The 12,389-nt window shown below is 51.2% G+C and overlaps 1 protein-coding gene across 2 annotated transcripts; it reads right to left on the reverse strand.

The window, feature by feature from the left end:
• Positions 1–7,666: 7,666 nt before the first annotated feature.
• ANKRD9 (ankyrin repeat domain 9) lies at positions 7,667–9,832 on the reverse strand. Of its 2 annotated transcripts, none has more exons than XM_082283320.1 (2): positions 9,671–9,832; positions 7,667–9,202 (listed from the first exon to the last, which is right to left on the reverse strand). In XM_082283320.1, the coding sequence occupies exons 1-2, from the start codon at positions 9,825–9,827 to the stop codon at positions 8,277–8,279; spliced, it is 1,083 nt and encodes a 360-aa protein (XP_082139446.1). In that variant the 5' UTR covers positions 9,828–9,832; the 3' UTR covers positions 7,667–8,276. The 2 variants fall into 2 exon arrangements, with proteins under 2 accessions (XP_082139446.1, XP_082139447.1); XM_082283321.1 differs by having other exon boundaries at positions 9,640–9,716.
• Between the last annotated feature and the right edge of the window lie 2,557 nt (positions 9,833–12,389).

A 12,389-nucleotide genomic window follows, 5' to 3' on the forward strand; every position in this document is an offset into this window, starting at 1 on the left:
GTGTGGGCTTGGGAGCAGCATGATGGGCAGATACATCCTACAGCAGTAGAAAAGTGAGCAAGAAACCAGTAGAGTTATGTTTTCCCATTAACCCATAAAGAACTATGTTGCAGAGGCTTGGGAACTAGGAAGGCAGGTAGAAATGCCCGAAGCATTGAGCTAGTTTCATGTTTTGATACCACAAAGAACATGGGTTTTCTGTAGGCTCAGAGCTCAAGACTTGCTGTCACAGGGGGTGCAGCCCTTCTGCCAGCTGAGCTAAAAGTCATCAGCTTGGATAGCCAAATTGGCTTTTTTCTTCACAGACAGCAGCTAACAGAGAGAGGTAGGACACGTCTTTCTGCCACACTGTATTTAATGCCAAGCTCACCTGTGGTCAATGTGGCATTAAAACAGCATGTGTGGTATGTGTCCCATCAGCAACGGTGCCTCCTACAGAGTGAGCTGCATCAGTGTCAGGTTTGGATCTGAGTAAAGCTTCAGTGTAGCCTAATTAATGAATAGGGCCTGGTAAGGTCACAATCCAAAGCAGGGATTTGGTTACATAAATTTCTATGCTTTTGTTTTAACAGGGAGTCTACACAAGATTTGTTTGGTATCTGAGCAACCAGTTTCTAAAGCATCAAATCCCAAGTAGGAGGCAGGAAAGGCTTCTTTTGATTCTGGAACAAAAGACTTCCGAATACCCTCCCAGCTCTGTGTCCTTGGTTCAGTACGGTACAGTGCCACTTCCCATGCATGAACTACAAATGCTGAAAAGGTGAATAGATGCAGATCCAGACTACCAGCTGGGACTTATTACCTCCCAGAGTGAGTACTCAGTGCTGCTTAGCACCCTCTGAAAGGCACAGTATTTGCTCAGCAGAGCTTTTCTTTCTGAGTTGGAGGTGGGCAGAGCCAATCTCTGTGTCACTTCTTCCCTCTTCTGCTTGGCTCTAGCTCAGAAAATTACTCCCTCACTGTCAGGGCTAGTAATGCAATTTGCTCTCCCTTTTTTCCTCCCCCATCATTCAGCTAAAGTGGAAAGAGGATGGGAACACACGAGAGTCCTGCTGTTTGAGCAGAGCATTGTGGTTCTCTCTGTAGCCCCATGGAGCTCAGCTGTGCAATAGAAACACCAGCCTGACAACCCATGGGCTGCTACCAGCAAAAACGCTGTTTGCAGGTGCAGCATGGACTATTGCAGGACAAGGTCTGCTGCTATCTGGCTTGTGTTGTGAGTACCTGTGAGACTTGAGGAGTTAAAGGCCGCTGCGGTGGCCACTGTAGGGCAATATGGAGCCAGAGACGTCTGGTGATAAGAATATTTGCTGATGTTAGTGATAAGAATGTTTGCTGATGTTACTCAGAAAAAGCTTGGCCTCAGAAGCTGGGATTTAACTGCTCTGTGTCTCTCTAAACTGGCAAGGGGGAGATGTGATGTGAGTTGGCTGTTCATCATGTCGGCAGTGGCACAGTAGCACAGGCGTATCGTTACTAGTCATATCTAAGCATGTGTGTAAGCACAGCTGATACCATGTGGTGCCAAAGGATTAGGAACTCGGATTCTCACAGCATTCATGATAAAAGTGTTAGGGTGCTTGGCCCCCGTGTCTGCCTGGCCATGCTGTCTTCCCGGAGCCCCAGGTGCCTCCTCCTCTGTGCTTCCATGGGGCCTGATCTCACTGAGGAGCTGGGACTTACCCAGTCTCTTGAACAGTGAAGGACAGCTTGGATGCTCTTTGCCCATCGCCATGCTGGTAGTGTGCTTCCCCTGCCTCCCGAGAGCAGGGGTGTAAGTGCTGGGAGGAGTCAGTGGCAGACAAAAATCTTGTGACAGGCTGTGCTGGAGAGAGGACTTTATTCCTGACAGAAAGAATGGAGGGTGGAGTGCCTCTCTCTGCACACCCAGTCTGGGGTGGTGACTCTCAGGAAGAATGACACTCTCATAAGGACCAGAGTGACTGGAGCAAAGGATTATGAGGAAGTACACCCTGCATCTTTCACCTAGAGCTTGATACCACAGCCCTGGCTGATGGGATGGTAGACTGCTGACCTCTCATAAAGGTTGGGATGATGTTGCTGGATGCGAACTGCTTATCCCTGGCCAGGATGTTGTACAGATCTCTAACACCTCAGCTGATGTTCTCCATAGTGAAGGCAGCCTGGATGATACGTAGCTGGCATTTCACTTTGAAGGAAATTACCTGGTTTTATCCTTCAAAATATTCTACCTGCTGAGTGACTCAGTGAGTGACTCACCTGGTCTGCCCTCCCAGCAGCTCTTACCTCAGGGCTGTCTCAGAAGGTGGTTTTCTGCCAGGGCATTCATAGTCTAACCACAGCCCTGATGCTGCTGCTGGCAGGGAAAACGAGGCAGCAGCAAAGCTGAGTCAAACCTTGGGCATCTGAAGGAGGAGGCAAACCCAAGGGAGTGCCACGCTCTTCCCACTGGCATGTGAGTGTTTTTCCCAGAGCGCTGAGAGCTCTGCAATGGTTCTGTGGCTCTACAGTGCTTTCAGCAGTTTCCCTAAGCTCAGGGGCCCTTAAGGTCCCAGCCCTGCTCCTGCTGGGAGGGCCTGCAGATACGTTACCAGAAGTGATGTGCCCCTCTCCTCACAGAAAAAGTGGACAAGCAGTTATTCAGATCACCTCCTTTACTAGCTGGGGAATTTTATCCAGCCTGCCTTTGGCCACAGCCCTGACTGAACATGGCATTAGCAAGGGACTGAAATCAGTGTGAGAGTCTGCATCCCTCTGTCTTGTCACTTTGAGTCACTAACCATCAATAGCTTTCCTTATTGCAGGAGTGGGAGAGAGCAGGAGAGCGCTAGCAGATGGTTTTAGAGGAAAGCATGTTCAGAAACTCAGCTTCTCAAGGGATTTCATTCTCTCTCTTACTGTGAGTTAGAAATTACTTATCCTTTTGGGCTTTTCTCTAAAATGCTGCCTCAAACATTGTCAGGAAAATGACATCACATTAAAAATATGAGTGTGATGTAGTATGTGTTTACTGCAATTTACTTGCACTATTAAAAATAAAAACCCCTAATGATTATAAAATAAAGCCTGAATATTAAGAGCATGATGACAAAAACACCCCTTACATCAAAACAATAATTACCACTGGGATGGGAACAAAGGAGCAGAGGGACAATTTTGGACAAAGTTGCTTTGGTGGCTGAGAGAGAAGACAGGGCTGCCCAGACTTCCAAACAGAGTCAAGGTCTTTGTACACTGCCTGGTCACTGCTGGGAGGACAGTCAGTTTGCCCACATGAGACTGTGGAGAGCAAACTGTGAGGGAATCAGAGGGCCAAGAGGCAGGGAGGGTGCTGCCCTCCTTGGAGCTGGAAGCTGCTCCCTGTCCTGGCTGAGCCAAGTCCTTCCTGCCTGGAAGTCTCTCTCTCCTCCCTTGGCCTCCTTCCATTGCTTTCCACAGAGGATCCTGAGGGTAGGACTTGTCTAGCATTAATTGTTCATCTCCCTGTTGAGGTCCAGGGAGTTTATTGCCCTTGTGTTTGCCTTAGTTGGGCAGCACAAGGAAGGGGAGACTGGTCCATGGTCACCCCTCATATCCCAGGCATGCAGGTGTCTTGCCATGGCTCCTGAACTGGGGAATTGAGCTTTTCAGGCCTAATTTGCTTTTCTGAAGAAAAAGTGTTGATTTGCTCTGTTTCCCATTAGATTTCCAGTACAGGGAAGAACATAACCTTACAACAGCTGGAGGGTCAGGAGCTCTCACAGGATCCCGACTTACTGGCTCAGACTTTCTAAAATTTTGCTCAGAAAGCTGAAGTGTGGGACAGATCAAAGTCCCTCTCTGCCTTCCTTGTTTCTCTGAATTGCCTCTGCCTCTCTCCTTGCTGATGCAGATCCATTATGGTTAACTCTCACATTTGTATTAGGAAAATAATATTTTTTCCTACAGAACAAGGAGTCAGGGTTGATGGCAGGGCATGTTTTGGGATTTAGGGACAGATGAGAGATTAAGGTTAGCTGGATGGCACCTTTGCTTCACTCAGCTGCAGGTTCCTCAGAGAGTCTTGGATGTACCACAGTTTAAAAATCAATAAAGTAAGGTTGGATTTAAAGCAGATACTGTAAATCAATCAGATGTGATAAGCCCAACATGGGAACTGCTGGCCTGGGTCATATACAATTTAGACTAGATGACCAGGCTCTTCTGGCTTTAGCAGTTATTCCTAAACATGATCAGTTTCTCTTCATTTGAAGGTTCTGAAGGTTTGCTTTGTTGATTTATGTGATTTTTTTCATTTATCAACTAAACCACTGGGCAAACAGATCCTGGTCATTTCAGAGGTCATCAGGGCAAGTGGAGGAAATCTTTGTACCCCAGCTTAACTTGGTTCCTTTTCTTGTAGCAGCAGGGAGGGATTGCTGATGTTTTTGCAAACTGTATTTGTGTTTCCTGCTGAGTTAGGTTTTGTGGGGGAGCTCAGCTCCTTCCACTCTTGTGCCACACGTGCACCTGTACCTGCGTGGTGGGAAGAGGAGTAAATCAGTGCTAGCAGCAGCCTTGCAGCACCATAGATGAGATTCTTGGTAATAGAGGACAGTTTGATGTGGTCTGAGCAATTCATAAGCAGAACTTCTTCTTCACATGTTGTAGGTGGAGGAGGAGTGACCACTGAAGCCACACAGAGAATGAATGCCTATGTAGCCTCAGACAGGTGCTGACACCAAGCAGGGATGGAAGTAGTTATTAACTCAGATGTTATGAAACTTGGTTTGCAAGGATTTACAGTGCTCTTTAAATATTAAGCACATGGCACGAGTGCCTTGTTTGCCTGGATGGATGATGCAATGCACAAGGATCTGCTGATGCCAGTAGATTTCTTACACTGCAAGTCAAAAACCCATATGGCTTGAACACCAAACACAGGACAAAATAGGGATTAGGAAACCAACCTGGCACTCTGGCCCCTTTCTAGTCTCGGTCTTTCTTTGTCTCTGTGCCAGGGTAAAAGAAGACTTTTAAAGAGCACAAATCCAGCTTTTAAACAAGTTACTCAAAATTACAATAGACTTCATCTCCTTCAGCAGACTCTAGGCAGGCTAAACTTTGGGAGCTGCAGAGAGGAGTCAGTTGCAGAGTCAAAACTAACTCAGTACTTCCTCTCTCCCCTTGCTTCCTGGATGAAAATGATTCAGGCATTTTTTACCTGTCACAGCAAATAAAACCACTTTGTACTACAAGGTGGGTAGTATATGAATATTTTGGTTTGAAAGTGCTTGAGCAACCCATGGGACATATTTATTAGATTTCATCACTGTTTCATGATAGAAAGTCATTTTTTAGGGGACTAACAATAACCAAGCTTTTCAGGAATGCTGGTTCTATCTACTGCCTGGCATGCTTTTGGAAAGCATGTCCTATGGATGAGTAATTTGCCTTGTGTGACAAGATTAACCTGTGCAGGTAAGACAGAAGCTTTTAACTACTTATCTCCTTACCCCTGTGCTCCCATGGTGTTAGGACTTGGTGAATCTTCTTTCCCATACCTTTGTGGCCAGCTCCCTGGCTCTAGTACCACAGTCCTCTTCAGTGACATAATCACTGTCTATGTTTGCTTTATTAAGCTTGTCAGTGGCGGTGCAGCTGGCACTTAGTGGTACTTTTGTTCCAAGAGAAGGAAAACTGAATGGGCTGTGGAGCCTGCACTCCACCGTGCCCTAAAGATGGCAGAAGACAGAGATGTGCTGGCAGGTCAGTCTGAGGAAAGCTGATGCTGCTACTGCTTGGTCTATAAACAAAAGACTTCTGTTTCCAATGCCAAGAAGCCCCAGCCTTTTTCCAAGCTGTGACTCTGTCTGAAAAACAAGCCTGGCCCCAGCTGGGTGAGTGATCCACGTAGTCACCGATGTAGTTTGCCCACAGTTCCTCCCCAGATGCAGCATGGCAGACACCAGTGAGCCACAGGCAGGGAGGGCTCTTCAGCAGAGCCATCCCAGCGTGGGCTTGGCACCAAGTCTGACTCCTGTCCCAGAATAACAGGAAGGGCACAGCAGTCAGCTGGCTTTGGACCCATCACAATATGCTGAGGGGATCCGTTCTGTTTGTTGGAATGAATTACCCCAGAGCTGGTGGGAGGGCTCTAGGGAGTCACAGGGCAGCCTTTGCATTGAATTTGTGTTTTGTTAAAGGGCTCATTTGAAGGTGTAGGATGTCCTGCCCAGCCTGTTGTGCTGTTCCACTGTGTAATTACTCTCAAAGCTTGGGAGCAGGAGTGTCTTCCAGCGCTCAGGTCAATCAACCAACCAATTCCCACTGCTGAAGCTCGTTATGTCTTTGTCAACAAAACTGATAAACATTCCCTCACACCCCCAGCTCTGTCTCTTCCACCACCTCATGACACTTTGCCATGTGCAAGTGAGACCTGACTGCTTTACTACTTGTCTGTTTTGAAAGATGTTTCCACACCACTGTTACAGAAGCAATGGGGAACACATACACTAATAAAGAATGTAGCAACATAGATATTTAATTTTTTTTAATGTGGCTAGATTTAGAAGATTAGGATTAATTCTCCGAATTTCTGTATTTTTATAATCAACAAGGTAGCTGAAGAGAGCAGTTAGAATTGTTCCATATTTTCCAGCAAAGAATTTTAATTTCCCATGGTAATGGGTTTGAGCATGTATCAGCTTGGTTTCTTAGGAAAAAGGAACACTTTCTCTTCTAGGAAATATTTTCAGTGCTATCAGCCTAAGAATAGCAATCTTCTTTCTGTTTCTTCTCAAATTTCAGAAGTATGGTTTATCTTTTACTGTGCATGCGGTAGAGTGATTATTTTAGATGAAATACCACTCTGTTCTGATGAAACACTAACAGCTTATAGCATCTAATTCTATGGTTTTCTTTTTTGTTCCTTAACCAAAATTAAGTTCATGTGCCTTGAACATGGCTCTTCTCTACTAAAAACATCAATTCCTTGATGACCCTAGAGGGAACAGCAGTGCTGAAATAGTTCAAGTGGCAAACAACTTCCTAGCTATGAATTTAAGCAGTGAAACAAAACCCTAGTTTCAATGATAACTTCCAAGAACAGAGCCAAGGCTCCAGCGCTGCGGCCCAGGAGATCACTATCATTGCAGGGCTGGTGGAGCCAGCACAGCTCCCTGCAGAGCACGCAGGGGCAGTGCCAGTTACACCCAGAATGCCTGGAATGCTGGAGAGTAAAGGTAGCACAGCAAAGCTGTATCCTTTGCCTGGTCAAAACAGAAGCGCTAGAAGTGGGACATTACTCAGAAAGGGCTTTTTGATATGGAGCAGCTGTGAGGATGTTGTTTGTACCTTGGAGTATCTCAGAAGGGATAGCTGGGGAAAGGCTGGATATCTAAGCTACTGATCTGGTAACCAGAGAGCACACCGAGACTGCCATGGTGCTCTCAGCTGAACCTGAGCCATCACACACTGATGGGGAGTGGCCAGACTCCACTGAAAAAAGCCATGATCTAGGATCCTGGGCTAACTGTCATATGTCCTTACATCCCTCTGGGAATAGCAGGCTGACCCTCCTGCTCTGAGCTACCCTCCTCACCTTGCAGCAATCACACTGAGGGGCTGCCAAGGCAAGTACATTTTTGGCCACAGCAATGTGTGTGCTCCATCTCTGTCTGCCTGACAACAAACACCTTGACCCTCCAAGGGGAACAGAGACAACTTTACAAGGAAGCCAACTGTTATTTATGCATATTTTAAAATACATTTTGTTCAGATGCACATCCTTGCCAACCTTGTTTAGGGAAGTTTTAACAGTATCTGGCTTCTCTTTGGTCTTGTGTACAAGATGAGGAAGTTTTCATCTGTGCCTTTAAAAAAACCCCGCATCTCTGCCAAGATGTATTAGGAGAGCTGTAAAAAAGGAGTCATCCTGTTCCAGGACGGCAAGGCTTATGTAACAGGGAAATCCTAACAAAAAGATACTCCCCCACCCTGCACATGCTTTTCCAAGGCACATGCCACTCCAGGGTTTTCAGCTGCTTGATTTGTATTTTGATCACATCTGCCACTGGTTTATTCGATGTATTTACAAATACGTTCTTCCACATACCCTCATTTGTACATGCCATAGAACGTCTTTATAAGCCCTCACCTCATCACAAGGATCTTTAAATAAAATATATTGTAAAGTGCCAGATACAATGCTTTTAAAAAATACTGTTCTCAGTAAAACAGACACTTGGCCACTGCATTAGCAGCTTTGTATACTGATACATTTTTAGCACAAGTCTATTTCTGTCAGGTGAGCGGGAGGCCCTCATATCACCCCTCTAGCTCTCCAGTTTCAAGTCCAAAGGCTTTAGAAAATGAGGCAGAGGCAGATTGTCCAGAGCCTCTGGGAAGTGCTCAGGTGAAATGGTCCTGATCAAGACACGCATGGCTCCAACAAACAGCGATGGGGGCGCTAAGCCCACCAGGCACTGGAACCTGTTCTCCCCCAGGAGGTCCTGCCACTGTTGCCGGTTGTCCAACAGCTGCTGTTTCATTGCAAACTTGAGGTCCTGAGGCAAGAAGAAGAAGAGGCAGTCGAGGCAGAGGAGCTTGGCACGCATGTTAGCTGCCGGCACGTGGGAGATCTGCTGCAGCAGGGTGTCGAGGGGGGTGTTCCCAGCACTGTCCTGCAGGCAGGGCGACGCGCCGTGCCCCAGCAGCAGGAGCAGGCACTCGGGCCGCACCAGTTCGCAGGCCATGTGCAAGGCTGTCTTGCCGCCCTCCACGCGGCTGCAGCCCTGGCGGTCCAGGTGGCCGGCTCTGTCACTCGGGGGCAAGGCTTGGATGGCCTTGAGGATTCGGAAGAGCACCCGGACGCGGTTGTAGCGGACGGCCATGGCCAGGTGCGGGGCTGCCTGGCAGCAGCTGAAGCTTTGGCTGGGCACGGCCAGGGCACTCTGGGGGAACTTAGTGAGCAGGTGCCGGGCGTAGGGCTGGTGGTCGTGCACCAGCGCGTAGAGCAGCGCCTCCGAGGGCGAGTACACGCTCACCTTGCCCCCGTCTTCCCAGTGGAAGACCTCCATGGTCCGCATGTCCTCCAGGAACCAGACGGGCAGCAGGTCCCTCACCGCCTGGTAGAAGGCGAAGGATGATTTCTTGCACTGCTTCTGGGACTGGGCGCCGCAGCCGCCGACCCAGCGGACGCTCCAGGGCATGGCGTGCGGCCGGGTTCCGCCGGGGGCTGCCTCCCACCATCGGCCCGGACCTGCGGGAGCGGACGGGCGGTCAATGCCGGGCGGCCGGGGCTCCCCGGGCTGCTTCCGGGGCTCGCTGGGCTGGCCCGCCCGCCTGCCGCCGGCGCGGGGGACAGCGAGCCGCCCCCGGTGCAGGAGACACCCGTATCCCGGAGCACGGGATCGGCATCCCTCCCTCCCTTCCTCCGTCCCTGCTCCCGCTGCACGGGACGCCGGTGTCCCCGGTACACGGAGACCCGGTAAAAGGAAACGGCCTCCCCTCAGCGCACAGGACGCCCATATCCCTGGCGCACGGGAACCCGGTAAAAGGAAACGGTTTCCCCGCGGTGCACTAGACACCCTTATTCCCATGCACGGAGACCCGGGTACAGGGGAACGGCCTCCCCGCAGTGCACACGGACCCGGTGCACGGGAATGGCCTCCCTTCCCTTCCCTCCCCCCCGCTCACCTCCCCGCCGGTCCCGCAGTGCCGCCCGTACCGTGTCCGCTGCGGTGCAAGGGCAGGAAGCGGGAGCGCCGCGCGCCGCCGCGGGGCCCTTTTATCGCCCCCCCGCCCGGGCGGTGAAGGTCGGTCAGGACCGGGGAACTGTCCGGCCAACGCCGATTGGCCGCCGCCCCGGCGCTCCGGCCGCCCATTGGCTGCGCCGGGAGGACGGGGCCCGGCGCCGGCGCGTGCGTCACAGGAGGCAAAGTTCCAAGAAACTTGGCTGAGGGCTCGGAGTCCCGCGGGGGCGGGGCGGGAATGCCGCGGGGCGGGGGCCGGCGGTCGGGGCCGTGGGGGTCGCGGGCTGAGGGGTCCCGGGGGCGTAGGGATCGGGGCTCCCGGAAGCGAGAGGTCCCAGGCACATGGGGTTCCTGAGGTATGGGGTGTGGGGTCCCGAGGGTGTAGCGATCGGGGTCCCCGGGGGTATGAGGTCCTAGGGATATGAGGTCCCAGGAGTGCGGGGGTCTGGGGTCCCAAAGGCATGGAGTCCAGGTACATGGTGTCCTGAGGGTATGGGACCCTGGGGATAAGGGATGCAGAGAGCACAGAGACCCCGGAGACATGGGATCCTGAGTCTCTGGGACCCGAGGCGTACCAGAGCCTGGACACATGGGTCAAGGGCACATGGCGTCTGGGCCACAGCGGGGCTGTGCACAGGGACTGTGGGACACCCGGGCCCCTGGGCGTGGGACGCTGCAGGCGTGCAGTGCCCGGGTACAGGGATGCCGGGACAGGCGGTGTCACACCCCCCTGCCCGCCCTGGCAGGGCCCAGCCTGGCCTATGCCAGTTCTGGGCTTGCCCCCTGCCCGCCCCCGTGAGTGGCTCGGGCTGGGGCCTGGCACTGCCCTTCCGCCAGCGCATGTGTGAGCACATGTGCTTGTTGCTAAACTTGTGGCTCTCGAATGTCTCCAGAGAGTGACATTTGCCTGCAGCCATTCCTTCTGAGAAGCACCTGTCAGGTTTGGGCCTCAGAAGAGCGAGGAGGTGGTCATGGTGTGGGGTGAGCCCGGCACTGCCCACAGCCCTGCACCAGGGGCTTCCCTTGCACACCTGCAGTCCCTTGGCCCTAAAATGCATGTGTACAGGTAAGAGTCACACACTGGGAAAGCAAGTGCTGGCGTTACTGAGATGTGCTCTCTCATAAGGCCTCCTTACTGATAGCAAATGCTGGGACCTGCTCTATCCTTGTCCCCATCAGAGCATTTCCTTCTTCCTCTGTGTGTTTGGCCCCAGTGTCTCCCCCTCTTGCAGTCATTGTCCTCTCAGTCAGGAAGATCAGACTCCCTGGCATCTGCAGATGGGCGATGCCAGTCACTGATGGATTCATGGGCCACAGCTCTGGTTTCTCTGTCCTTGGAGTTCTCCCACTGCTGCTGTTAGCTGCTGGAATAGGAGACACTCATGCACACTGAGAGGGATTGCCAGACATGGGCTGAAATGCTCTGCTTCCCTGCAGCCCTCACTGTGAAGCTGCTTGGGAGGCAGGAAGGGAGCCCACATCATGCTACCAACCATCCCCATGCCCCTGATGAGCATGAAGCTGGCGAGGAACAGCCATCCCCTTTGTCGTGCCTCTTCTGAACCACCATTCATCCAGGGAAACAATGCCTAAACTGTGCTTGGTTTGCTTTGTAACTTCTTCCCTGCCACGCGATGCTCACACCAAACCCTGCGGATCCATGTGAGGGGGTGCAGGCAGGTGGGGGAGCTGGGCAGGATACTGCATGCCACTGTCACACTTAAAAACTCTTGCTGACCACATCTGAGGGAAGAGAATAAAATAACATCCACTGAGCTGCTTTGCCAGAGAGAATTACATCCAGCGTTTGTCAGCACGATTCGTCATCCGAGGATCCCCACAGATCCACCACGGCTCCTGGCGTCTTGGATGTCAGCCACGGCACAGGAAATCCTCTTTGACTGCTCATTTCCGATTCCAGGTGAAAACCCATTAAAGGCAGCCACTTCACCACTCCCTGCTACCACCAGGGCACTCACCTGTCAGTTGCCTCCTATGACTGCAGGCATGGGATAATTTGTACCAAAGTGCAGGATCTAAAGAAATGGTTTAAAAAGAGCTGATTCTACAGCCCTTCCTTTGTGTGTGCCTATGCCTTGCTGCCCATTGCTGATGGCAGTGATACCTGCCATATCTCCCAGTGCTGCCTGCTCTGGGGGATGCCCTGATGAGAATCCCAAATCCTGTTCTAGCTGTTGCCAGGACATTGCCATTGATTTGGATGTCCAGTGTGGTGATAAGTCAGGTTGCCCAGCCCTTTCTACTCATCCTCCACACATGCCTGGGCAAGCCAAGTGGTGTCAGAGCCCAAAGGCAAGGCATAAGCACAGTTGCAAAGCCAAATCGGCTTTTGTGTAGGAAATTAATGTCTTTGGTGTAGAAGTGGGACTGTTATTCACGGGCCAAGCTCTCCTGTGGAGGTGGTGGGAATGGTTACAACCATAGTGTGCTTTGGGCCCCAGCACTGGCTTAAAAACAGGCCAGAGTGTGCCAAGTCCTTTTGGCCTCACAGCTGGTGGGTAACCCTTTGCAAATTGTATTTGTCACATACATTTGAAGTGGGAGCCTTCCTACAGGAAAGGCAGCCTGTCTGTGGGCTGCACTGGATTACATTTGCCTCCAAAATTGTTTATAGGGTGCTAAGCACTAGCGATGTAGCAGGACAGCCCAGAAAAGTTTTAATTTTGTGATATG

The sequence above is a fragment of the Coloeus monedula genome (assembly GCF_965178545.1).
Source record: "Coloeus monedula genome assembly, chromosome: 6".
Classification (NCBI taxonomy): Eukaryota; Metazoa; Chordata; class Aves; order Passeriformes; family Corvidae; genus Coloeus; species Coloeus monedula.